The following is a 25,415-nucleotide window of genomic DNA, read 5'->3' on the forward strand; positions in this document are numbered from 1 at the left end:
TGTCAGTGATACTATCATGTGTATTTAGAACTGCTACTTGAGTAATGGCTAAAATTAAATGACTAAAATGAGCAATTTGTAAAGGTTAAATAGGCAGGATGCTCAAAGAGCCTCCACACGGGAAAGCTTTAATAGTCTCAATGGTCAGCGTCTGTTACTTCTGAGTTGTATTCACCGTTAGTTAGCTGCAGAGAGAACGTACCTAAGTGAGCAGCTGGGTTGAGAAAGTTGCTGTGGTGAGGTGGTGGGCCGAAAGGGGTGCCCGCTGGATGACCCCCACCTGCCAAAACAAAGCAAAAGAGGTGAATTACTAGCAAAAGCTCAGAAAGGGACTCGCTGTGCTCTGGGCTTGACTATCATTTCTTAAATAGCAGCTCACATGAGCAGAGATTGCTGTACACTGGGTGGGGCTCTCAGGTCAGGATCCTATGCAAAAATGCTGCTTTTCTAAACAGAAATTCCCAGGTATGAGTATAAGGGGCAGTGGGGAATGCTTCAGCATGGAAAAAAAAAAAAAAAAGAGCATGTAAAATACAGCTTATTTCCAACCTGTCATCTCCGTGATGCATTGGATATCACTGTGTGAAGACATGTTCCTCCATTTACTACCTGTATGGCATTTCAGCAGGTTGGGCTTTTTTAAAAGCATATAGAATAATTTAAAAATATTTATCAAATGGACTAATAGCCCGTGGCATGTCTTGCAGGGAGTTCATAAGCCCAAGCATATGGGAAATTTCCTTTTAACATGGCAAGGATTAGCATTTTAATGAGCGTGCCACAAGGAGGAGATTTCACTTCTCAGTACTCACTGGCTGTGGAGAAGAGAGTCGAGGGCCGGGCCAGGTCATGGGGGTGGTGGATGGCTCCAAAAAGGCTGGGGCCTGGTGGCCTGCTCAGAAATTCAGGTTTCAGGCCAAAGTCCAGCTTGTGTGGATCAGACTGCATCTGTTTCTGAAATGCAAAAACAGGATTTGGAAGAGACTGTCCTAAAAGATAGCAGTAAAAGGCACTTTCAAAATGATGTGGATATAGCAATTTATTCGTACTAACTGACGTTTTAACAAGACTATTAGTTTTTGGGACTCTGAGCATAGGTGCACTACTGTTTCCCTGGAAGGGGGTTCTACGATAGAAAGAGAAAACCTCAGGCTCCCAATGCATATTGCCCACAAACGTCAACAGTTTTTTCCCATATGCTCACATCCACCCCTCTGGAGCTAAGCTTTTCAGCACAGACCTGACTTAAAGAACAAACATAAAAATCTTTGAGGAGGCCTCAGATGCTTGCTTAGCTGTAGGAATAGGTCTGTCTTAAAATAATAAAAACAAAGCTGAAGAGAAGGGCTAGCCTGGATCCGATCCCAGGTGGGCTGGCGTGTTAAAAGCTGGGTGAAAGCATCAGCTGTAAGAGGCAGAGCTGCCAGCTGACCCTCTTCCCACTGCAGGAATCCCTTGCCAGACAGTTATGGCAGAGACAAGTCAATGGACACCAGAACCATTAATTTTAAATGTGAAGCTGCAATCAAGAAACACTCAATGCAGTATATCTTTCAGTGCCTCTCAGACTGCAACCGAGCAAGCTAGGGGCTAAAATGAATCAAATTACAGATGAAGCGTATTTGAGTCGAAAGAACTGAAGTCCCATTTTGAATGCCTGCACTCCAAATTCAAAGCACTGTATGTCGCTGTCTTTATTTATATGGTATTAGAATCAGCAGGCGTTTTTAAGGCAAATTTGCTGAGGTAGCTGTGTTGTAAGTGATAAGCGGATGAAGAGTGGGCTCTTCTTTGTGCCATGTACTCATTTTAGTGGTCCCTACTACAACAGTTTTATAGAATGAGGAGGAAAACCAAATTCCCAATTACCTGCGCTGCCAGAACTCCCTAAACACAGATTGCTGATTAATTGTGCAGGTCAGCTGAAAGGATTTACAAACGTGTAACACTGAACCAGTAGATCTTAACATAATTCTGGAGCATGTTACGCTTTATAAATCAGTATTTAATACTGTGCCAGCTCAGAGTACAGACTATTACAATGATATAAATATGCATATTAAAAAGTTATGACCAAGTTAATGTGCATGCCTAGTAGCTGTTTTTCAAGTACTAGTAACACGTCTATGTAGCTATGAGAACACAACAAAAAAGGCAAAAAAAAGGCTTTTTCAATGTTTAGAGATAATGGCCTGCAAGAATACTGAAATGGAAAAGATGGCCAAGTTAAGGTCATGTCTTTTAGGGAAGTAACACAATACTCCTTTAATAATTAAAAAAAAGTTCAGAAATGCCTTGGCTGAAGCCTGTGTGCCAGATTTTTATGCTGTGAACTCTTTCTATTTTTCTTTTGAACAACCAAGGTATAAACCTCTGACAGGCATTACTCAGAATAGCAAAAGCTGGCTGAAACTTTAATTGCAGCCATATGAACGGTGCTGTTCTAAATAATGAAAAAATCCCCTGTCTGAAGAGGAACAGGAATATCATGCACGTGTTAGAATATTTTTTGAATGTTTTAATTTACCTTAAAATAGTACCCAAGAAAATTGATCAGATTTATTTTATCCCCAGTTGCTGTTCAGGGCACCTCTCTTGATGATAATCCTGACGAATGTGTTTGAAGTCCAGCAAATGTGTAACACCTTAACTCAGGGTCCACTAAAATCAGTGTAAACACTAATTTAATAGCATGTTAGATTGGTCCGTAAGGCCTTTTCTAAACGAGAGAGGGCCAATTACGGAGCAGAAATTCTCTCTTGAATCCAGACCAGTAAGGCACTGGTCAGTCTAAGCAGGAGTGTAAAACTGCTGTGTGCCCAGCGCTGGTATGCAATCCTGGCTTCGTCTGAGGAATTCCCTGGGTGTGCAGACAGGTTACACAGGTCTGAACTTTGTCGTGGTGCAGAGGTATAGGCAGGCAAACAGCATCCACAGCTGCACGCAATTTTTCCTGGGGTCAGGAAGGTTGTGTTTTAAAGTTTCCTATCTTGCCTGCTTCTTCAGTGTCTGCTGTTGCCCTCTGCAAGCAATTACCAGTGGTCCAGATAGTTACTGATTCTTCCATACTTTGCAAGCAGTCTGGTGGCACTGCATGCAAACTTGAAATCTCTGAGTAAATATGTTTTATTCCCTGCTCTGTGGCCAGGCAGTGTCTCTACCTTGTGCAGAAGAAAAGGCACCTTCACAACCTTGGGCTAGAAGGAGAAATCATTCTGTATGAGCCTTCAGCCAGAGATTTCACACTGTGTGATCGCGTGCGGAGGGGAGGACTTCATTCCCATGTGGGAGTCTGACAGCCCACGGGGACATAAACCAACTCGCCTTACTGACTGTAGACCATAACTAATTTTTTGACTCAACTGAGATTGTGAAATACATTTCCCAATTATTCTTAAAATTATCATCATGCACAGTCTCAAAAAGTCAAGGAACATCCTTTCCTGTTTTTTAACATGCAAGATAGAAAAGTATTAGGTAAAAGAAATGACTGCATGAAAATGGCATTTATTATGAGTTATAAGTACACCAGTATGACCTCTCTCTGAATATCAAATCAAGGAAGATAGAAAGGACATAGATAGCATGGGAATAATAATTTCATTTCAAGAAAATACCTTTTCAATAAAATAAAAAAAAAAGACATATAACTCTCTAGGTCTATAATCTTGTCTTTTTTGATAATGGGAAGATGAATGAAGATCACTAGCAGGGGAAACATAAGGAAGCAGAGAAGAGAGATATGTCTACTGCAGCAAATTAACCTGTCAACCTTGTTTAAAAGGGTTATTTTTAAACTCTATTAGCTGCAGGTTTTAGTAGCTGTTCAACATCTTCATATTCTTATAGTACTACCTTATACAATTCAATTGCATACACAGACTGCAAAGTGCTATGGACTCCTTGTTAATTTTACTTTTTAACACAGCTATTGACTCCTGAAGTACAAGTATGAACAGTAAAGAATACCAACCTTTCCTGGCTCACTGAAAATCTTCAGGAGCAACACAGAATTTTTCACTGACAAGTACAGTGAAAATATTATAAAGGGAAAGAAATCTTCCTCACAGACTCTATGTGCAATGAAAATACAGTTAAAGAAAGAATGGAAATACCCTAACTACTAAATGAATAAATTACTTGTTTTTCTCTGACATCTGTTTCAGGAGAGCCTAAACTGGCCATGGCTCTTACCCTTGAAGTCTCAAAGCATGCATAATGAACAAAAGATTTCCACCCTTTATCTTTGGTGCAGTGAGACAGTGTCTGGGTAACATTACTTCATCTGAGAGGCCGTGTCTGCCTGACCAGCCCAGACACATACAGGTGCCAACCTCCAGCTATGACATGGGTTGTGAAAAAAGACTGATAGAAGCCTGTGCAGCCACACTGGATAAAGCATCTCAGGGACAGGAGAAATCTTCCTGTGCCCTCTTCTGTCCGTGAATGTTAATTTTGATATGTTTGTGTCCTCAGCCGTAAATAAAAGCAATGCTGTAGCTCACAGGCACACCCATTTGGCTCTACCTAGCTACAAACTATGGTTGGACTAGGTGATCTTCAAGGTCTTTTCCAACCTAGATGATTCTGTGAAACTTGTTACTGCCCAAGATCTGGTGTCCTTGCTCCGAGGCATCACAGACATTCCTTTGAGACTCTACCTTTAGGTTTTTAATTCCGATATCCCATCACTGTGAAACGGAAGGTTACGCTATAATGCTCCATACGGTTACTTTAACAAGGCATTAGCCATAGCACAGAACTGCTAACAGCAAGAGGCAAGCTCTTCCTCTCACAGGTGTGCACTGTGCAACACATCTACGAAGTTCAGGAGCGCCCAAAAGACTGACCTTGACTTTCTGTTGGTGATGGTATATCTGCCAGGCGATGTGAACATGCATAGCGCACCACTTTCCAGGTTTCTGGAAAAAACAAAAGGATACATCATGAATCAGTAACTTTCAAAAACCTGTGATGCTTTATTCTACTTCTAGCAACTCCTGCCAACTCTTAGCCCAGTCTGGTTTGGTTTAGGGGATTCCCCACACCAAGACAACTGAAAGCAAAGAATTTATCCCTTGCTAAGCGGTTTGTCTGGATATTCAGGAATGCTCCTTGTCACTCTCCTCTCCAAATAAACTCATGCTCAGGTTTTACGCACTCGTGCAATCTTGCCACTGGCTGAGAATGCAGCTTGTGTTGCTGCAATCAATGAAACTGTCTTCCAGTTAGCAGCTGCTCGGCACAGCTGGATTGCTTCACAACTGTACGTTGAGCTCACTTCCGAAAGTGCAGCTATTCTAAGGCCAACCTTTCCACCAAAGGATGAAAATGAAAGCACTTTAAAAGATCACTCTGGTTTTCAAAATGAATCTGACTCCCTCATGTAATTGCTGTATAATTGTCTGTACCTCCAAAACTTTGGCTCATAAATACGCTGAAAAAATTGGAGGTCAGTCGATTCACTGTGTTTGGGAAGGCTCTTTGCATCCTTCCTGTCACCACGCTTTTAAGTCATGGGGAAGAAAGAGGGAGGAAAGAACCAGAATGCTATTTGGGTTTTCTTATTGATTTTGTACTCGTTTCTGGGACGTCTGGAAATCTTGTCTGAAAAAGACTCATTCAGGATATACTTTCTCCAATTTTGTTATTTAGGGGTCTGTAGTTAACTACACAACTAATGATTCCTGCAGATTTAGAAATAATCACAGGAATTCAAGAAGCTCCTCAAGCTACTGGTACCTTAAATGTTTTACAAACTATGGCATATGCTCTGGCCTTCTATTTCTAGGTGTATATCAACCAACAATTAAAAACACAAAAAAAATAAAACCCATCTCACACATATACTCCCCTACACTTAAGCCTTTTGCTTATTCACAGCAGCTGGCTGTGCTAGTGATTTAATAAGTTCACTTGGTTGGTTCAATCAAAATCTAGACCTTCTTGAACGTGTTGAAAATTTAACAAAAATACTCTTTTGGATCACTGAAAGACTTTTGATCCTTATTTCTAAATTATTTTGTGTTTCAAGTGGACCGTCTGTCTATACTTGACAGTAAGATATGTGGGCAGGAAGTACCATACTAAATAACCAAATGTACAGTAAATAATAAAAAGCAAAATCCTTCAGTCTGCACTGAAATGATAGGGGATCACTACCAGGGTAGGTCTCCAGGAGTTTGCTCAGGAAACCTTGTAAGCCAGCACAATAGGATAATCAATATTTAACCTCTACTATTCATGCTAGGGGGTTGCATGAGAAGAACAAAAAACTTCCAGCGTTGAAACTGTGTACTTTCCTCGAGTGACCACAAGATGTACCCAAAGAAAGACTGACCATGCTGCTCAGCAAACACGGTGTAAAATACCCAAGATGAAACATGGCATTGCTTTATAATTAGGCTGCTGCTTTAACCCGGTGGGGACTGAGATGAGCTTGACAAACTGTATCACAAGAAGATTTCTTACCCTCAACATAGGCCTGAACGGATCTGTCAACTGTGAAGAAGAAATGACAGCTTGGTTACATGCCTGTCACTCAAACAATTGCTCTAATTAACAGATTTGTATTGCTTCATTAAGAGATGAAATTAAAATGTTATAATTTTACTTTCAAATGAAGCCCTTTTGGATAATAATTAGTCCTTAGCCTCCGTATTTGAGTTGGTTTCCCTCCCCCCATGGCTGTTGTACCTAAGTGTTGACAAGCAACTAAACAAGCCTCACAGAGCACTCTGTCCTCTGGCATCATCATTAATTTGTTGATTTAATGCTACAAAAATGGATGGTTAACTACTCTGAAGAAAAACACGGATCTATCCTTTGGGCAAACTTCTGTTCTTATCTTTCAAAGCTGCTCGGCTAGCGAGAAGATTGGATAGCGGACAGGGCCCCTTTTTCACAGGCTTGAGCCCACTAATTGGGTTGGAACAGGATGGAATGGTGTTTCAGACGTGCCCCTGCAAACCAGTGACTGTGTCCGCTCAACAGCTATGGCATTAGGTCCTTGTCTTGTACACTCCAACAGCCATTACTGACTGACTGCTTGTCTGATGCGTCCTCTGTCACAAATGGGCTTTGCCTTAAATATTTTTCACTCTGCAGCAGATGTCACTACACAGGGGCTGTATTAAAACCACAATTTTCTCATTACTATTTTTTGTGTGGCCTGTTTTTTGGGGGTAATTATTTTCTTATTCTCCTTTTTTGCTCACATTTCATCAATTAATGCTGGAAAATAAATTCAATTTATTGGGTATTTCTCATTTGTTTTGGAACTTCTTTTTTGAAATGCAATACTAAAGGAGATTTATAGGTGTAAGAGGTACTTTGCAGACACAGTGATGGCATAATACATCATCTTGAAATAATCGAAACTACACTACAAGCTGAAAGGGAGCATAAAGCTAAATGACTTAAAGATGGGAGGCTCTAGTTATCTTTTTAATTAGATAGAATAAACAGAAATGAAAAAACATGGTTCCTTTTGGTATAAAGCTCAACTACAGCACCAATTCAGAGCAAACCAAAGTACCAGAACTTGGCAAAACCCAAAGAAAACAGCAAAAGTTTAGCCATACCACAACAGGGATTTTTAAGGAGAGCTCCCTATTGCTTTTGTCAGAGAGTTCTGCTAAAAATACAACTGCATCGTGTTCCTCACGGCAAACAATGTATATTAATTCAAACATGCAAACAACCCACGGGCATTTGCAAAGAACAGAAAAAAGCTGAGAGACAAAGTGCTGAGACAATAAATGCTGTTCACATATGCTAGAACTCAAAAATCCAGAGGCACCAAGCGATCAATGAAGTGCATCCGTATTTCACTGGTGCAATCAATGATACAGTAACCAAGGGAATAACTGCCCTTACCCACATTAAAAACAATTACAGAGTATAAACATAAATCTTGAAGAGGTTTGTACACTTCTACGCTGAATTGGACTTTTATGCCTTTACCCCTGGCTTGTGGGGATGCCTGCTGACAGCAAGGAAAGAGCCCTTGCGCTGCATAGGATCTATGTGCTTTTGCTAACGATGAACAGAAGTAAGGATCAGGATTTAAATTGTTCTCATAAAACTTCTCTAGTTCTCATTGACTTAAACAGTTCAGACTAAGCTTTAGTTTGAGGATGTTAATTTGAACATACTGAACAGGGTAGCTCTAGCCTTCAAGGTTTTCAGGAGGAATAGCTTTACTTGAAAAAAATGTAACATTTTCTACAGACCCGTGGATCTTTCTGTAGAAGGGTATGTGGGACAGTTCCAGGTCTGGCTGCAACATCAATAGGATTGGAAGTCTAGAAATACCATAAGGAAAGACGGCGTTAATGAGTAACACAATGCAGAAAAGGAACAGAAAGTGAAAAATAATACTTCTTCATCATTCACATTGCCTAAGCAATGAAAATAAACTTTTTAAAGAGGAAAGGATAACCATTATAATCCACTTAGTAATATACGTATCGTCATCTCAATTTTCAAACTTCCGTTCTCTACCAACTTTCCATTACTTTAATCTAAAACACGAGTGACTGTTTACACTCGAAAAATCTTTCCACTATTGAAAACCTGATTAGCAACATACTTATGATATGGCATCTAAAGTGGTATTTGGAGGACCAAGCTTGATGTGCTCTGCTGCTTATCAATAATGCACTGGAACCGGCTAAAACTGCTAACCTGGCTGTCGGCACACACAGCATCAGCAATCGCTTTGGTCACTGGACAAGGATCTGAATGCCATCCACAATGACCTGTTACCATACGGGTATCAGGAAAAAGCAACATCCAGCCAAAAAACATTAAAGCCTTTCCCACGATCTGAATGTAAATATTCAGCTAACGTAACAAAATGCAGCTTTGTGAAAAAAGAAACCCACAAAATTTACATTTAGACAGAGCTTCTTCCTATGTTAAAATGAAGAAAAAAAGAAATCAGCTACAGCATAACTAACAATTAAGTAACAGAGTTGTTAACAGTCTGATTACCATACATACAAAGAATTCCACTAATGAACTGCAATTTACATATTCAGTCATTACAGTGGATGGGCCAATTTAAGAAGGAAGGTGTCTTCTCTGCAGAAATTTCCGAGCTGATTTCAGTCTTTAGTTGCAAAGACCATGGATTACAGAGTGTGATTTGCTCCCACTTACAAATCAAGAGTGACTTCATGAAAACAAAAGAAAAAAAACCCCAAACTCATCACATTTATCTACCCTACCTATCGCAAATGAGAGAACTAAATCAGTGTATTGCATTGTGGTGGAGCTGTGAGATAATTATGGAAATGAGTAAACAATAATGATCATGATTTCTTAAAATCTTGATTATTACATGACCTTAGATTAATGCGTACTGAGAACTAATTGTATTGCTTCTAAAGTTAACTATGCCATTATAATTTATTTTTTTTTTAAATGTACGTAGATATATCTGAACCTAGTGAGAAATAACTTCTCTTTGTAGTAAATCTGAAAAAAGCCAATTGTCCTCCATGGAATTAGGCTGTAATTCAGATCTCAGTTGCTCCAGAATCTGAACCACATGCTAAGCCTAAACCTCACCTGGCTCAAATCACCAGTGTACGTGAGTATTTCTTACCTTGGGTTGAAACGCTCCTTGCAGTGAGCCGAAGGGGCCAGTCGGAGGAATCATAGGAGGAATACCTGATACAGCTGGAGGATAGGAGTGAAACAGCTGTAACAAAAAGACAGAAGAACATAAATACAAGGGCACATCAAAATGGAGACAGGAAGTCGAACAAAACAGAGAAAGCATTCCTGCATAATATTAGGGAAATGGTACATGGAGAAAACTGAGAAACATTGAAGAAGTGATCTCATTGCAACAATGTTAGTTAAAGCAGTCAATGAAATGTTCACAAATGTCATGATGTTTAGAGCTTAAAAGCAGTTCCAAAATCATAAAGCAGCAACTTGTCCCCTGGATTAGGCCATCATAGTGTAAGAAAGATTTTTTTTTTCCCCCCACTATTAATTTTTAAACTGGATAGAACTTTTAAATGGTTTCAGTTTGCAATCCATTTCAAGAGAAAAGAAGGAATACTGAGCCAAATAAGACTCAGAAAACTACTGTTTAAGTGGAAAAAAAACCCTTACAAGCACTAGGATATTGTATCATTAAAAGTCCATTAGTACATTGGGATTTTAATAGTATCTGTAGGAAATGAGGAAAATACGCACAATTCTTACTTCATTAGCCTGTCTGAGAGGATATCCTGCCACATCTAATATTAGGAGAAATATAATCTGATTTGTTAAAAATTATTATTTAAATAGAATGTTGAGATAGACTCCCCCCCCCCAAAAATAAAAAAATTAGGGTACTGTTTTCGTAAAGACAGACTACTGAGCATAAAAAAGTGCACATCTCCACTGACCTCTCTGATTCCGATGTATCTGTTATAAGAGAATTTAGCAGAAAAAAAAAAAGCAGTTCTGTACTAATGCAGACAAACACAGGGGAAACAAGCAAGTAAACCGTAACGTCCAAATCTTATCTTGTCTCTGTGGTCCGGCTGTGAATCTTTTACTCAGGCTGTAACACAGTTAACTCGCCCAATTCCATGGAAAATGCTGAGATTACACACAAAATCGCTTTCTGGTAGGAGTTGGGGGTTCCAACCATGACACTCCAAGTATGTTCTCACTGTGAAACCTCAGGATCTAACGGGGGATGGCTGCTAACTCCGCAGGTATTGCGACCCAAAAACCTAAAGGGGTTATCTGACTGATACAAATTCACCTCTGAACACGGCTGATCAAAAATCAATCTACTGTATGCTACTTTTAAGACCAAAATAAATGAGTTAATGGCCAATTGAACAGAAGCAGGACTGGGCAAAGTAAAAGACTGGACATGCGGAGTGGGCAAACACTGAGAAAATCACATCCCAGAGTAAATCAGTATCGCAAGGTTTTGATGAATTTGTTTATGCCAGGCACATGTATGAGTTTTTCTTAATCCTTTCTCCTGCCACTAGTTTCTCTTGCAAGGTCATTTATTCCTATTACATTTACTGAAAGCTGAGAAAATATTTCAGTATTTTAGAGGTATCAAAAGATTTTCTCGGTTTAAAAGCGTGGTATCAAGTCTCCTTTCAAAACACGTTTCTATTGTTGTTTTTAATTCTATTTAATTTGGACCTGCTCCATTCAGTGATGCAGAAAGCATTTTTAGATTAGTTGATAACTGAACTGTAGGCATTTGAGAAATCATTAAGAGACATATCCTCATTTACAATAAATTTTAATGAGTAAAATGTGTTTTAAATCCTCCAATGTCTTCTGCATTTAATTCTGTGTGCAATGGACTAATTCCAAATGATGGAAAGAGACGTAATACTTAATATTCTATTGGCTATGACTAATAATAAGGAATGCTTTCCTTAGAGTTTTATAACAAGTGGTAAGTTAATTATATGGAACCTTTCCTCAAGGTCAGAATCATTAATAAAATATAAAATATTGTATCTCCAGGATCCCTTTGTATCAGTTAAATTCCTCCAGCTTTCAAAATACATCTTTCATAACCAGTGTTTCCTTTTTCTCCCTCTCGTTTGAGCAACATTTTCCCCTTCCAGCTTTCTTCAGGGAACAATGCAGTACCCACAGCTTTCCTGGGGCCAGGTGCCATTTAACACCAAGCTAGACCCAGTGTGAACTGTAGGTAAAAGTAATGTCTCACTGTGCTACAGTCAGGCCCCCCCCAAAGCAAATGATTGTAAAATCAAAGATGCCAACAAAGAAAACTGTTTTAAATCTCTACGTGCACGTCTATGTGAGCTGTGTTCCCTATTCTAAAGCAGATTGATTTTAACTCTCAAACAGGCCTTGTTCTCCTGCAAAGTTCACTTACGAGCTTCAAAAACATTGCCAACTTTTTTCAAGATATCTGAATTCTTGGTGTGGATCTACAGCGGCAACTCTTGTCACTAGGAAAAGGCCTGTGGAAGCGCCATAGTTTCACAGTATTTCTACAATAGGAAAAGCCCTACCGGGTATGCACTTATGCCAGCAGAAGTATGCTGTTTGATACTGAAGCTGCTCAGAAAACTGATGCAAGCGGTTCCTCTGTTACCTGTATACTATAGTCATAGCAGAAGAGATTACTGAAGTACCCTGGTGAGTGTGGCTGTGCTGTAGTTTAAGAAAGACTGTTAATCCAATCTCAATTTGTAGCCATCATGTTGATCTTCTGGTATTAGTTTGCTAAACATCCAACAGCCAAAATAGTGATTATTTTGCAATCACTTCACAAGGACAAACCGTTCCTGAAGGGAGGGCAGGGGAGGCACAATGGACCAGACGTGTGCTGGTGGAGCTCTGCCAAGTTCAATAGCACGGCTCCCTGGCTCACGCAGAACAACGTGAAGCCTCTCCTTACTGTAAAGGGAGTAATACCAACCATGGCCTTTACAATTCAGGTACCTGCCAGATTTATAAGAGATTATGTCACTGAATTTGAAAAGCATGTACAGTTGGAGACTTTTGCAATGTTTCCTATATTACATGCCGACTTCTGTGCTTTATTTGTCTAAAATTCATTTACCTATTTCCCAATTCCGTGTTCTTGCTTGAATCAACATGCCACATTGAGGATAATATATCTTTTGACCACGTAAAGCTCAGCAAATAGGAGTGCAATTTTGCAAACAATGATGCAAATGAGCAGCGCTACCCTTTTGAGTAAAAGTGATTATCACAGGCTTAAATGTTTGCCTAATACTCCTAGAGCTCTGATCCTGCAAACACACTCACACAGTTAACGTTACTCAAATGAGGTGTCAGAAATTAATGCGACTATTCACATGTACCGCCGGCATGAGTTGTTAGCAGGAACTGTGTTTAATTGGTACAAGCAGACAACATCACACTATCGTCTTAACCAGTTTTTTTTGCCCAGTTCCACTTCTAAGCAAAACCAACACATAAAGCCAAGTGCTTTGCAAATTTCTGAGTGCTGATGCAGTACTCCTTCTCTCATCAAAATATCACTATTGGATTTAGAAATTCTTGTCATATTCAACCAGATACCTGCTTCTGCCAATATGATGAAGTAAATGCAACCCATATTTCAGCAGCAAATGAATCAGTAGATTCAAACCCTTAAGAGCAGAAACTTTACGATTAACTGGAATATTAAAAATCAGTTCATCTCAATAAATAACATTTTTGGTAGCTTTTAGAGAAACACATCTATTGCACAGCTGGATTCATGTTGCTGTCATCAAACAGAGCTTTCTACCATAACAAGCCTGATGGATCAGATGTGCCTTTGAAATCTGAAGAATAAGACAAGTTTTCAGATTTTATAAAACAAAATACGATATATTAGAAAAACTATTAGATTACCTATACCTGAAGGATTTGTATGATAGTTTGTCATTTCATTTCAACTTTCTTAGGAAAAATATCAGTCTAAGGGTTTGTGGCACAACTGAAACAGAGTGATGAAATTACTGCTCTCTCCTGCTTCATGTAACAGTCAGCTCTTCTGTCTCATCTTTTTCACATCAAACCTGTCTTCAAATAGTGTTGAGCAAGAGATCTTTTGATTGGAAAAGCTGATACTGCATCTTTATCAGAAACAAGCACCATGAATGCAAGCCTTCAAAAGCCAAAGCAACCAAGAACGATAATGGTAAATCCTGGAGTGATGATTAGGGAGAGATTCACATTGTGCCATCGACTGAGTGGTGATCCCAACCCACCACAGAAAAGCAGTTAAGTCAGTTTTAAACAGAGTAATAAAACTCACACTGTGACGGTAGAAGGGGTCAACTTTTGTAGGGTATTTGTCAAACTGCAAAGGGATCAAAGCACAAACTAGTTACTTTATATTTCCTTGCTTTAGTTCTGTTGGTAAAATAGAAGACTACTACTCTGTTATTTGCCAACCAACAGAGAGGGAAAAAATACGCAGAAAATTAGTTTCCAAAAGAAACTGCTTGGGATTTTTCTTTCTTCAAGATAAACCAAGGTCTTTATGAGACAGCAGAAAGGAGAAGGCACCAGAGTGCACCACTCCAAGCACTGGGAAATCCCACTTACGAGTGCCCCTTCAGCCAGAAGCCTCGTCCCTCAGCCCCTGCGCTGCCACCTGAACCTACTGCACATGTGACAATCGTGAGGAAGGGACAGTCCTTCCTCTCCTACCCAACCACACCTGGGCAGCAGAGTAGTCCTTCCCGCAACCTGGCAAATTCTTAAATTTTTGTAATAAAGAATAGAGTTGTGCTCTACTTATCCTCACATTTCTGCCTGGGGTACGCACCATGGGCGGTGCTGGCGTTGGCATGATGGCAGTGGGTGGGATGGCGTGAGGGAAAGGCGTGAAGGTGTGCTGGTGTGTGTGTTGGTGTGTGTGCTGGTGCTGGTGCTGGTGCTGGTGGAACTCGGTCCTCAGGTACGGCGGCGGGCCCAGGGAGGCCCCGCGATCTGCGCTCTGTGAGGCCAAAAATCGCGTGTTTAGTTCCTGACGGAGAAGATCTTGTTCTGAAATACAAACAGCAAAACAACTCTCCGTGAGCTCAGGGACTTTTCCAGACCTATTGCCACTTAGTTTTGGCTGGCTGCAGTAGCAATGCTGTATTTAAAACTTCCTGGGGGTAAACCATGACACTGTACAGGGTAAGAAAGCTCCCTCAGATCTTCCCCAAAGGCCTCAGAGACAGAAGAAAGTCTCCATTTCCCCTCTCTCATCAGGCCTGTCTTAACTACAGCATTCCTCTGAGGGTAAACTTGTACGGACACAGACATTGTCCTAAATAGGTGGGGAGGGACAGGTAAGCTGGAGTGAGTAAACATCGAGTGGCTGCTGCTAACACGAGTAGCCTGCTGCATGGACACAAAACGATGTTACTCAAACACTGATAATCCTTCATTTTCTTCCCCCAGTTCCCTCTCAGTGGCCTGGGAGGAACAAATACTTTACATCTGCCCACTATCAAAGTCTAAAAGAGCACAATTTTCTCCACTGATCTCTACATCTCACCCACCCCCACACCCCAAATCTTGCACGTACACGAGCTCAGGACCGCCGCGTGCGCGGCCACTGGAGACCTCCCCTCTCGCCAGGGAAGCAATGCTGAGCACAGACCACAACTGCAGCAACGACATTCGCTGAGGGGGTCACACGTTCTGTGGGGGCACATTATGAACTCTAGTGTGTTTTTACCATGGGGTGAAAAAAACAGACATGGAAAAAGCACACGCTTCCAAAAATATTCATTCCCAGGGCAGAAGAAAAGCCACTGGGTACGTCCAGGTGTTTTCTGGCTTTGGCAACACTCCAAATCATTCTGCAACCAGTACAGGCTCTACCCGACCAACAGCCCTCATCAAATGGACCAAAAAGAATTATTCTGACTAAAACTGGAGAATCGGCTTCCAGCGCTGCACTGGACATGCTCGGGCCATGATCCGTCTGTCTCTTACCTGAGTAAGTACTACCAGCTGGGTGTCCTGGAACCTGCAGTGTCCCTGACGTCAATGGAGGTGGAGGAGGCAAAGCCGTAGGAGGGGCAAACATATTGGGGTGATGTGGGTGTGCGGGGGGCTGGAGGGTGGGCGTGAAGGTATGCAGCGGGCTGTGGCTGGGTAAAGAGAGGGGGAACGGTGAGGCTGAGGGATGGTGAGATATGTGCGGAGGAGGGGCCTGAGTCTTGGCAGGAGTGCTGCTTCTGCTGCTGCTGTTAATGAAAAGAAAAGCAATTAAGCATTGCACGGAAAAGAGAAAAGCTCCAAACGTACACATACACAACCCCACCGAGCCACGCACGGCTCACGTTAAACACATTACTCGTGTAAGTTACATATTACAAATGCAAGTTACTGTGCTAGAAATACAACTGTGAAACTCCTTTCTCCAGCCATCTCCTGTACCTTTTCGAGTACCTTTTACTTCCCGTGGTCTCTCCACAACAAAACCCGAGACATATTCTCCCTCTCTGTAAGAGGTTGATATTCTGTCCTCCAACAACACAGGAATGACACACAAAGGAGTAATCAGCCCTGTGCATTCATTACTTAATTATCAGCTCCTTTCTACATGACTGCTTCTGATTCATGTTTTCAGGCAAATGAAGCTCAAAATCAGTGATCACTGTATTAATAAAAATTTAATTTTTTTTGCTATGACTTAGTAAGATAAAAGACTGCACAAAACGTGAAATGAAGTTGAGAAGGCAACAATGGATATATGCTTATTGTGCCGTTAATGTCTCTCTACTCCCACAATATAAAGAGATAGGGCGAGTCAGCAAAATAAATATTTGTGATTATGTTGGTTGCAATTTTTCAGGTTTCACTTCCTACTAATGAGTATTTAAAATATATTCACGTACTGCTTAATTCCACTGTCGTTATTTCAAGTAATGACATGCTTCTATTTCAGTGACTTCTGAAGACAAGCAATACCAACTTGGTTAAAAATAAATCAAAGTCTTAAACACCTCCCAGTCTTTAGTCAAACCATGAAGCCACCATAATGCTGGTTCATCAGGTCTTGAAGGACACCATCTGCCTGCTGGAGGCTCAGATTTAGGGAAAGATGACCTAGTGCTCACAGCATTAGCTTAGAGCAGGGGAAACCTGAGGTCCCTGATTCACAGAGACATCACGGGTTCCTGTGAACATGATCTCTCTGTTCGTCTTTGTTACCCCTCTATAAAAGGTGAGGTTTATCTCACTGTGACCAGGTGAAGAGAAAACCACTGAAGACTGCAAGGTGTCAGCAGGGCAGGAAAAATTAAGCTTTGAAGTCAATGGTGCCAGACCGTTGGCGCTAGGCTGTCAGCAGGGCCAGCAGCAGCTGCACCATACTTTTTGCTCTAGGGCATGTCAGCAGTTGGAGAAAGCAGAAGATGTTTACAGGGATGGGAGGGTAAAAGAAGTTAGCCTTCAGAGAGCTGCTCAACCTGCAAGAATTGGAATTTTTCTTCCCGGGTCTACATTGCATAAAATCCTCTCCAAAAACCCAAGTAGGCAATGACAGGCAGGAAAAGTAAAAGCAAATTAACTAAGCGCTTGAGAACACCTAGCATTTCTGGGAACGCTAGATCAGAAATAGCGTGATCCTGCCTTATTTCAGGGAAGGAATTAAGGTTAAATGCAGCAAGTCCCCTTTATTTCCCAGTGATGGGACGGGATGTGCTGTCACTTGTCTCCTTTAGCCAATTCATCTCCGCTCCCTCCAGGCACCGTAAAGCAGCAGGTCTGCGAAGACACGGGCCTTCAGCGCGCACGCGGTTCTGTTCGCCTACCTTAAGCTGTTGAGGCTTAAACTGCTGCTGTTATAGGCAGAGAGTGGCTGCGAGAGGCTCTGAGAGGCCGGATGGGGCTGCACCGGAGGGAGGTTTGGATGGGCCGGCTGCACCGGCGACTGCGGCCGCGGTGGGTGCTGGACGGGCGGCTGCGGCGCGGGCGGGCGGGCGGCTTCTTCGGGGGCTGGTGGCGGCTGCGCGGCTTGTGGCGGGGGCAGCTGGGCAGGAGCCTCCGGCCGCAGGGCGAGCGCAGGGCTGGGGCTGGGAGCCTCAGGCTGTGGCTCCAGCTGGGGCTGGGCCAAAGGCTGGGTCACCTGAGGACAAGGGTCTTTAGGCACCACAGGCTCAAGTATCGGGTCTTTACTGCTGTCCTGGCTCTTCTCTTGACTCCTTTCTAATCCTGATATTTTCGGGACAGCTGGGCCCCTAGCACCAGGGTCATCATTTTCAGCTAGCGTACTGACTCCTAACTCTTTATCTGCAACAACAAAAGAAAGAGATAAAACAATTAAGTGTGTGACAAAACCAAATCGCTGTGCCAGAGTCACACTCCGGGCAGTTACGTTTTGTTTCCGTCAAGGACTGTGCCAACATGAAACCGAATCCAATCCAAAGTAATTTCCAGCAGCATCCCTAACCCTCAAGTCCTTCTCCTAATACTTCTCCTATTTTACCATACAGAGAAAGTTTCTAGTTGTCTTCATTAATGTATAAAAAAGCAAGCGCACAAAAGTTGACCTGAGTTTAGTGGTTCAAGTGCTCTAAAAATCTTGAGTCAGATCTCCCCCAAAATCCCCACCTCTGCCTTATGGAAAATACCAGGAGGTGTTGTGCTTTGCTTTGTTCTGTCTCTGCAGCACAACATACATCTATACATCGGGTCCTCCATAGTTGCCTCCTGGGTCTTGTCTCCTAAGGATTCATTTCCCAACTTTCCCATGCAACCACGCTAGCATTTCATCAATTTTAAAGAAAACTAGTTTTGCACAATAATCACCTGACTCCAAGATTTGGGGCCATAAAACAGTGCTGATATATTTCTGAGCGTGGGTACTATCATCTGTATTTGGCAAAATCAGCCCCTAAATGATCTCATAAAACCCACTGAAATTATCTACTGAATCACGTAAGCACAAATTGGCGCAGTGCGAGGGGAAGAGCTCCGCAGGAAGCCAGGCTCCACTGCGTTCTCTGCTTAGAGAACTGCTTGCTTTCTAGGCGCATCCCTGTATCCCTAATTACTGTTATATGTTTACTATAACATCTCTATTGCCTGGGCTGCCAAATGAACAGAACAAAAAGATTAAGGGAAATAACATATTTTTGCCTCGATTTTTCTTTCAGTGACGTTAATTTTGGGGGTTACTTTTCAGAAGAACGACCAAAGAAGTCAAGAAGACAACGTGATTAGTCCCGAGTATGTTTTCTTTAAAGACAACACACTCTGCATGTGAGCGTGTGCATCTGCCTCTCGTCTTCTTTCTCCAATAACTCTCCTCAAAATAAACCACCTGGTAGAGAAGAGAGACCCTGTTTAGCACTACTCTTTTCTACTACTGTTACTCTATCATCCCTCCCTTACTGACCCACTGAGGAAACAAATGCAGCGTGAGCTCCGTGCCTTATTACATGAGATCTAAACCTTAAAGCACATCTTAGTAGGAACCCAGGATTTTTGGTTTGGCTGGTCATGGAATGACTTGGTTTTGTTTTCCAGCTCTTTAGTAATAATGAATTTTATTATAATTTTAACATTTGCTACAGTGGAGTTTTGCTCACTGGGGCTCTACAGCAATTTCCCATTTGAATTACGCCCCAAACCTTCTGCCAATGAGTATCTGATGGATGGCATCCCTTTGAACAAATGTGGGGGAACACTGCTGACCCAAGATGGGAAAAGGCAGTGCTGCAGCCCGGCAGGCAGGGGGAATGAGGAGCACCATTTAGGGCAATATCACACAGCAGCTCTGAACTGTTGGATTTACACCTTTGACAATTACAGAAACAAAGCATAAAGGGAACACGCAAGATTTGAAGGGGCTGGGGACAAGCTTATAATTAAAAAGTATCCAGTGTTCTAAATAATCATAAGACAGGAAAACTTTACTCGTTCTTCTGCCAATTCTAAGGGGTAAAATGAATAAATGCATAACAAAATAATATACATTTAGAGAAAACTGTTGACAGCTACATCACTCAAACCCTGCAGTAAAGGAGTGCAGATAAAGATGATGGGGAGTGTACTCTGCCAGTCCATAGCCCGGGCACACACGTGTTTGCCACCACCAGAGCTGCCAGAGACAGCCTGGCAGAGATGTGCCAAAAACATATCATAATTTGGGTTTAATTTCATGAAGAGATCGAAAAAAACCCATGTCAGGCCTCCTATTGCTAAGTGTTTTACAGGCTCTGTGCAATGGTGAGCAGCCTGGTAAAGTGAAGTTCAGACAGTTTGTAGACAGGAGATGGGGAAAAAAACCTTTTGGGTGCAAAAGGGAGGTAAAGAGGAGAGCAGAAGGAGAAAGAGGGGGAAAAAAATAAACAGACTTATTTGATGAGGACATACTTTAATCACTTCTGGAGTACACAATCTGTAACAGGCACAGAGGCTCCTCCATGAATTTGGATCAGAAGACTATAGGGGTAATAGTGGGACTCCAGAGGAATAAAAATAATTACTCTGCTGTATGCCCAAGGTCTATCTCACTGCAATTAAGTTGCAGGTTCTAAATAAAGGAAACTCAGTTTGCATTAATTCTTGGGATCAATCCTGTTTGGTCAAACATTATTAAAAGTTAGACAGAGTGTGATCACCACGTGTGTTAAGGCAGGTCCCCAAGGAGGAAAGAAATGAGCAACAGTTTGTTCAGCAATAGGTGGATCTATGTTCCTAGTCCTTACAGGTATAAAAGTTACGAGACTTTTTTTTTTTTTTGGACAGAAAGGCATAATAATTAGGGCTTTGAGGGCTTAGCCTTGTCATCAGAAATTCCCTACAAGATGAATACGGTAGGTGGTCTAAAAATCCCGCAGAGGTGATACTTCCAAACCTATGGGGAACACCTTGCAGTCAGTGCATTCATTAAATCTTTTCATTTGATATTTTTAGTGTCTCTCGTGTGTGTAACATTTATTCAGCACAGCTCTCTGCTGGGGCGTTTGTTCCTCACGCAGTCGCTCCTCCTCCCCTGGAGAAAAGGGCTATGAATCCTAGTGTCTCCTGGGTATTTTTTGCTGCTGCTTACATCTTCATTACACAGCCCCTTAAGTACCATTCCTGTTAGTTCACAGCTTAGAAGATGCTGTATTTAGTGAGATAATGTTATTCCAAATGTGAAACACTGACTGTGTGCACAGTTTCTCCCTCTCTCTCTGTCTTACACCATTGCACCTACGCTACACCCCAAAATGGCATCAGATGTCCAGGAGTCTCCCTAACCCCAGTGGGCCTGGTACATGCATCCCTTGGTGGCTGGTAATTATGATGTATAAATCAGAAGGAATTCTTCATCCCACAGGATCTATTTAGGGAGTTGAAATCCCACATCAGTGATGAACACCACCAATTATATGTTTCGTAAGGAAGGCTCAGGTCTTCATCAACAGTACTTCAAGGTCATACGTACAAGATTACTCTTTTTCTACCAGTACATCTTTGCGTATCACATTATTTCTGAATGTTGACTAACTCAGGGTAAAAACTAAGGGGAAAAAAATCCTTCACATCACCGTGACACAGGCAACCCAACTACACAACTTTCTGAGTTTGTTTATGCATCATAGGAGTTCATCTCCACCCAACAGCTAAAGCAGCAAGCGAGCTAATGTTATTTGATGACAGTCTCCATACTCTACTTTGGATAAAGTGGAATTACTGCATCGGTATTCAGAAGAGCAGTAACTGTGATGTAACTTCTGTGCTGACACAGGCTTCCCTTTTTCCACTGGGTTGATATTGCATCCAGCAGCAGTCAGTCTTTTTACTGAAAAAGGAATAAAGCCATAATTCGATGCTCTCTGAGGACTGAGGAGAAACATTGGCTAAGCTCGTCCCACACCGACAGGACATGCAACTTCCATTATCTTCCTTTCCTGTCTTTGCCCTTTGATGTGTCTTAAATCTCAAATCCATCTATTTTTCACTTAACACACACAATCTGGGGACCTCTCAAGATGCAGGACTCTCAGTCCCCTCCAAGTAACACAAGTGCAGTTAGCGGTTTGCTTTGTCTATGTGATTATTACTTGGTTGGCTCAATAACACCAGAGGAGCAGACAAGGCCACACTGGGAAGACCTGTAAGTAAACCAAATGACTGCATGTGAACTAGAGACTCTGCAGCTGTGAGTTTACATTATATTTTATACACATTCTATGAACATACACATATACACATGCACTCCCATGTGTTTGTATACATGTATGTTACGTGTAATACATATGCATTTATATTTATAGCCATATCTATTATATGTACACACATCGTTAACAGAGAAATACACAGTGCATGCAAACACGTCCATTGAAAGACATGAATTTTTATAATCAACAGAGGTTATACGCAGCGTTCAGCTGAAATGCCATTGCCTCTCTTCCTAACGTGCAAACCAGTAAAATTCGACCTGAACTCTGTGTTCTGGCTCCTTTGTACCATTAGGGTGATCCAAAAGAGCTAGAGGATGGCCAGAGGTGGCCAGTTGAGAACATCACAGCCACAAGACGAAGCCCAACTATTCTGCTGACAAAAAGGCCTTGGTAAAATTCGCCAAATTTGAAATTCCCAGAGATTCACCAATAATGAACGCTCTGATTTTGCCTGGTCAAGTGTTGTTTGCAGATAGGTTCAACATGTTTGGTTGCACCAACGACCACCGGAGATGCTAAGCACCAGCACAGGGCATTTCATGACGAGAGCTGGGACACCACCAACCTGGCCAGGTCCCGAGTGGCAGCCAAGGACGTGCGAACTGGGCATCTCCAACCTGACCTGATGGTACTTGGGGAATGAAATCTCCTTAGACAACATCCTGCAGGATGCTGTCACCTTGCAGTGGCCATACCACTTTTCTAAACACAAAATCATCCAACTTTTCCATGTCCGTGTCTGGAACAACTGAGTTTCATTCAGGAACTAGACTATATTATATCCTGTCACTCCTCCTTCTGTCCACGTTAGGATTCAGCCTCTCTACATCTGGCCTGGGAGTATTCAGGCATCTTAAGAGAGCAATTCAGCATCAGCACTGAATTTTCCATTCTCTTCAGAGGGTTTTGGACTAAGCTCAAAGACCTTATTGCACAAGTAGGGAAATTATAGGAGTTTTCAGTGTTTTGCAGCATTATCTTTGGGATTGAGCATTCAGCCTACCGAGGAAATATTCTATAGCATTATTTAATGTAAAAACAGTATTAATATTCTTTTACTAGTTTGATAAGTTAAACTCTTTTCTTGACAATATTACCTCTGCCTAACTAGAATTTTCTGCAAACTTCTTAATGCAAGATAAAAAATCAGATCTTTCAAAAAATATAAAAACTATTTTCTTCTGTTTTAACATGGATAAGTGGGCAGTTGGTGCAAACTGTCACAACCAATACAAACCATCATAACTTCTCTGAAGTCAATGGAATGCAGAAAACATATACCCCGCTGACCACTGGCCCTGGGAGGTATATACTTCAACAAGCATTTTACAAGTCTTGAAATAATTAATCAGATTTAAGACCTGATTGTACATTTCATATTGATTAGACATTGGCCAATGAAACATTTGGATAAATAAAGGCAGATGACAGAAACTATTACTGCAAAGGATGGAGGAGGTTGTTGGGTACACCAGCCAACACGTATCATAAAGGCCCCAGAGCAATTCATCTGTTGTACTGGATACACATAATTTGCTAAAAACAATTTTTCATTTTTAGCACACAGCCATCTTTCATCCTAATTTCCAAGGACACTAACAAAGTATTTGATTATGCAAATTAAAAACATGCGTTTGAAAGCATGGTTACTAGCAGCTCTGTCATCTGCTGATACCAATTATTCCACAGTAAGCAGGTATTTAGTACAACTGAATAGCAAGACTTGTGACACACTTTGTACTTAATTATAAAACAGAGAAGAAAATCATTCAGGACAAAAGATTTTGCTACCTCCTGTTAAAAATGTTTATCTTCTGCGTTGAAATGGATTTAATTGTCAACAATAAAGTTGCAGATCAATGAAAAGAAGCACTTAGTGGAATTGCACAAGATGTTGACAATTCTTCAGTCATTGAGCTGCTTCTGGCCTTGATTTGAGAATGCAGAGTCCTCCAATATTTCACATGAAACAATTTATTTCATCCAGCTGTTAAACAGAACATACGCCATAAATGTAACTCCTATATCCTGTACACTGTGAGTATATTATTGAAAGCACTTGATGTTTGATTTTTTTTTTTAAAGCGCCTCTTTACTTAATAAAAAGGAATGGGATATAGCTTTCTAGAGGAAAGTGAAGTACAGAACAGCCAAACACCCCTCACTCTCTGAGATCATCACATTTTACTTAAGGGGAAATAGATGCATGCAGCTGTAACATCCTAACAGACCCTAGCAGAAAGCAACACCATGATAACTCAATCCTGCTTCAACGCACGCACATACACACACATGCACAGCCAAAGATTTATTTCCAATGGGGAGAACATCTTGGTTTCCTAACCTTTTCAGTTCAAAAGCAATAAATTACATCATTAACTATCCAACTCTGAAGTACTCAATAGCCAGCTACCAGCACCAGAGTGCTTACTGAAGTGGACTTCTCTCGAATGGGCTGACAATCTTCCCACGGGGGAACTAACGCTGGCGAAGTCATTGGGGCATATTCTTTATTAATAATGGGTTTGAGCACAAAGAGCTTTAGCTTCCTGTTTCAATTTTCTATTTTAAATAAAGAAATCTGGGTCTTGCAATCACAATATTTGTAAAGCACACCTAGTTTCACAGAAACATAGGCAATGCTTCATTAAACCAGGTCTGTGCTTTCTACCACTGACTGCAGCCAGCACAAGATTCTTCTGAAACAAGTGTAAAACCCTTGCAGCCAGGGTATGTAAAACAAGCTGTCCAACCCATGAGATCTCATGCTGATACGTGGTCAAAGACTGGATTATACCTCAAAACCTGAGATTTTCTTCCAAGATTTTCTAGAATTGTGATAACAACCATGGGCTTGTTATGTACATCAATCTCAAGTCCCTTATGAGTATTCACAACTTCTTGCTCACAGCAGTAAATTTCTTAGCATGTCATATGAAAATATTCCTTCCATGAGGTTTTAATTTCTCACTTTTTAATTCCACTTGATTCTTGTGAGCCTGTGAGAAAAAGACTTGTCTACAAACCATCGATATCACCTATTCCTTTACAAAATTAAGTTGCTTCCCCGTCTATCCCCTTTATCTTTTTTTTCAACTGCTATCTTCCTGGTCTTTCTTCCTATAAGTCTTTTCCCATAAGCCTGATTACTTGGTTTTTCTGCCATCCTGTCACACCTCTCGAGCTTCTGCACCACGTTCTTTAGGAAGCGGCTGGCCCATACTGCACAGCCCTCAGCAGCTGGACCACTCATTTATACCAAAGCATTTTCATCCTCATCTTATTATTCACCACTCGATTCCTCACTCACATCGTAGGTAGCTGCTCCCAACTTGCAGCTGCAGACACGAGCGATGGTCTGCTTAAACCACCTCTAGTAACACCCAGCTTCTTGTCTTGACTTGTCTCACCTACTTCAGAGCCCTGTGAGGTCTACAGGTACCTGCATGTTTTCATTTAACGTGCACTGCTCTGAGCTTATCTAAACTGACTCTCAGTCCCTATTCTCTCAGCCTGATGAAGTTTCTCTATGGTTTCTAACAGCTCTCTCCAGCTCCAACTATCACAGGTACCCTTAGATCACGTGTAACTGCTCCTATTTGCCCTCCTGTCTTTCACACTGACCAACTCAGGCAGAAGACTCGAGACTTCAGCTGCTCTTAATCCAGTGCCATGTTGCAAACAGATCATGACGAAAATAACCCAACTCTTTGCTCTCCTTTCTTTAGGTACATTTTGCTGGCAACAGTCCTT

The 25,415-nt window shown here is 41.5% G+C and overlaps 1 protein-coding gene across 7 annotated transcripts in view; it reads right to left on the reverse strand.

Annotated features, from left to right (window-relative positions):
• AUTS2 (activator of transcription and developmental regulator AUTS2) overlaps nucleotides 1–25,415 on the reverse strand; it is a 789,175-nt gene that overhangs the window by 10,559 nt on the left and 753,201 nt on the right. For 2 of the 7 annotated variants that reach the window (XM_074844866.1, XM_074844873.1), the window contains 10 exons: nucleotides 17,298–17,775; nucleotides 15,472–15,725; nucleotides 14,288–14,529; nucleotides 13,793–13,837; nucleotides 9,614–9,709; nucleotides 8,235–8,306; nucleotides 6,472–6,501; nucleotides 4,851–4,922; nucleotides 813–954; nucleotides 203–280 (listed from right to left, as the gene is read on the reverse strand). In XM_074844866.1, the coding sequence (XP_074700967.1) occupies nucleotides 203–280; nucleotides 813–954; nucleotides 4,851–4,922; nucleotides 6,472–6,501; nucleotides 8,235–8,306; nucleotides 9,614–9,709; nucleotides 13,793–13,837; nucleotides 14,288–14,529; nucleotides 15,472–15,725; nucleotides 17,298–17,775 (1,509 nt within the window). The remainder of the gene's footprint in view (nucleotides 1–202; nucleotides 281–812; nucleotides 955–4,850; nucleotides 4,923–6,471; nucleotides 6,502–8,234; nucleotides 8,307–9,613; nucleotides 9,710–13,792; nucleotides 13,838–14,287; nucleotides 14,530–15,471; nucleotides 15,726–17,297; nucleotides 17,776–25,415) is intronic. The other 5 variants (XM_074844867.1, XM_074844868.1, XM_074844870.1 and 2 more) reach the window with 5 other exon arrangements.

Source organism: Strix aluco, chromosome 19 (assembly GCF_031877795.1).
Source record: "Strix aluco isolate bStrAlu1 chromosome 19, bStrAlu1.hap1, whole genome shotgun sequence".
NCBI lineage: Eukaryota > Metazoa > Chordata > Aves > Strigiformes > Strigidae > Strix > Strix aluco.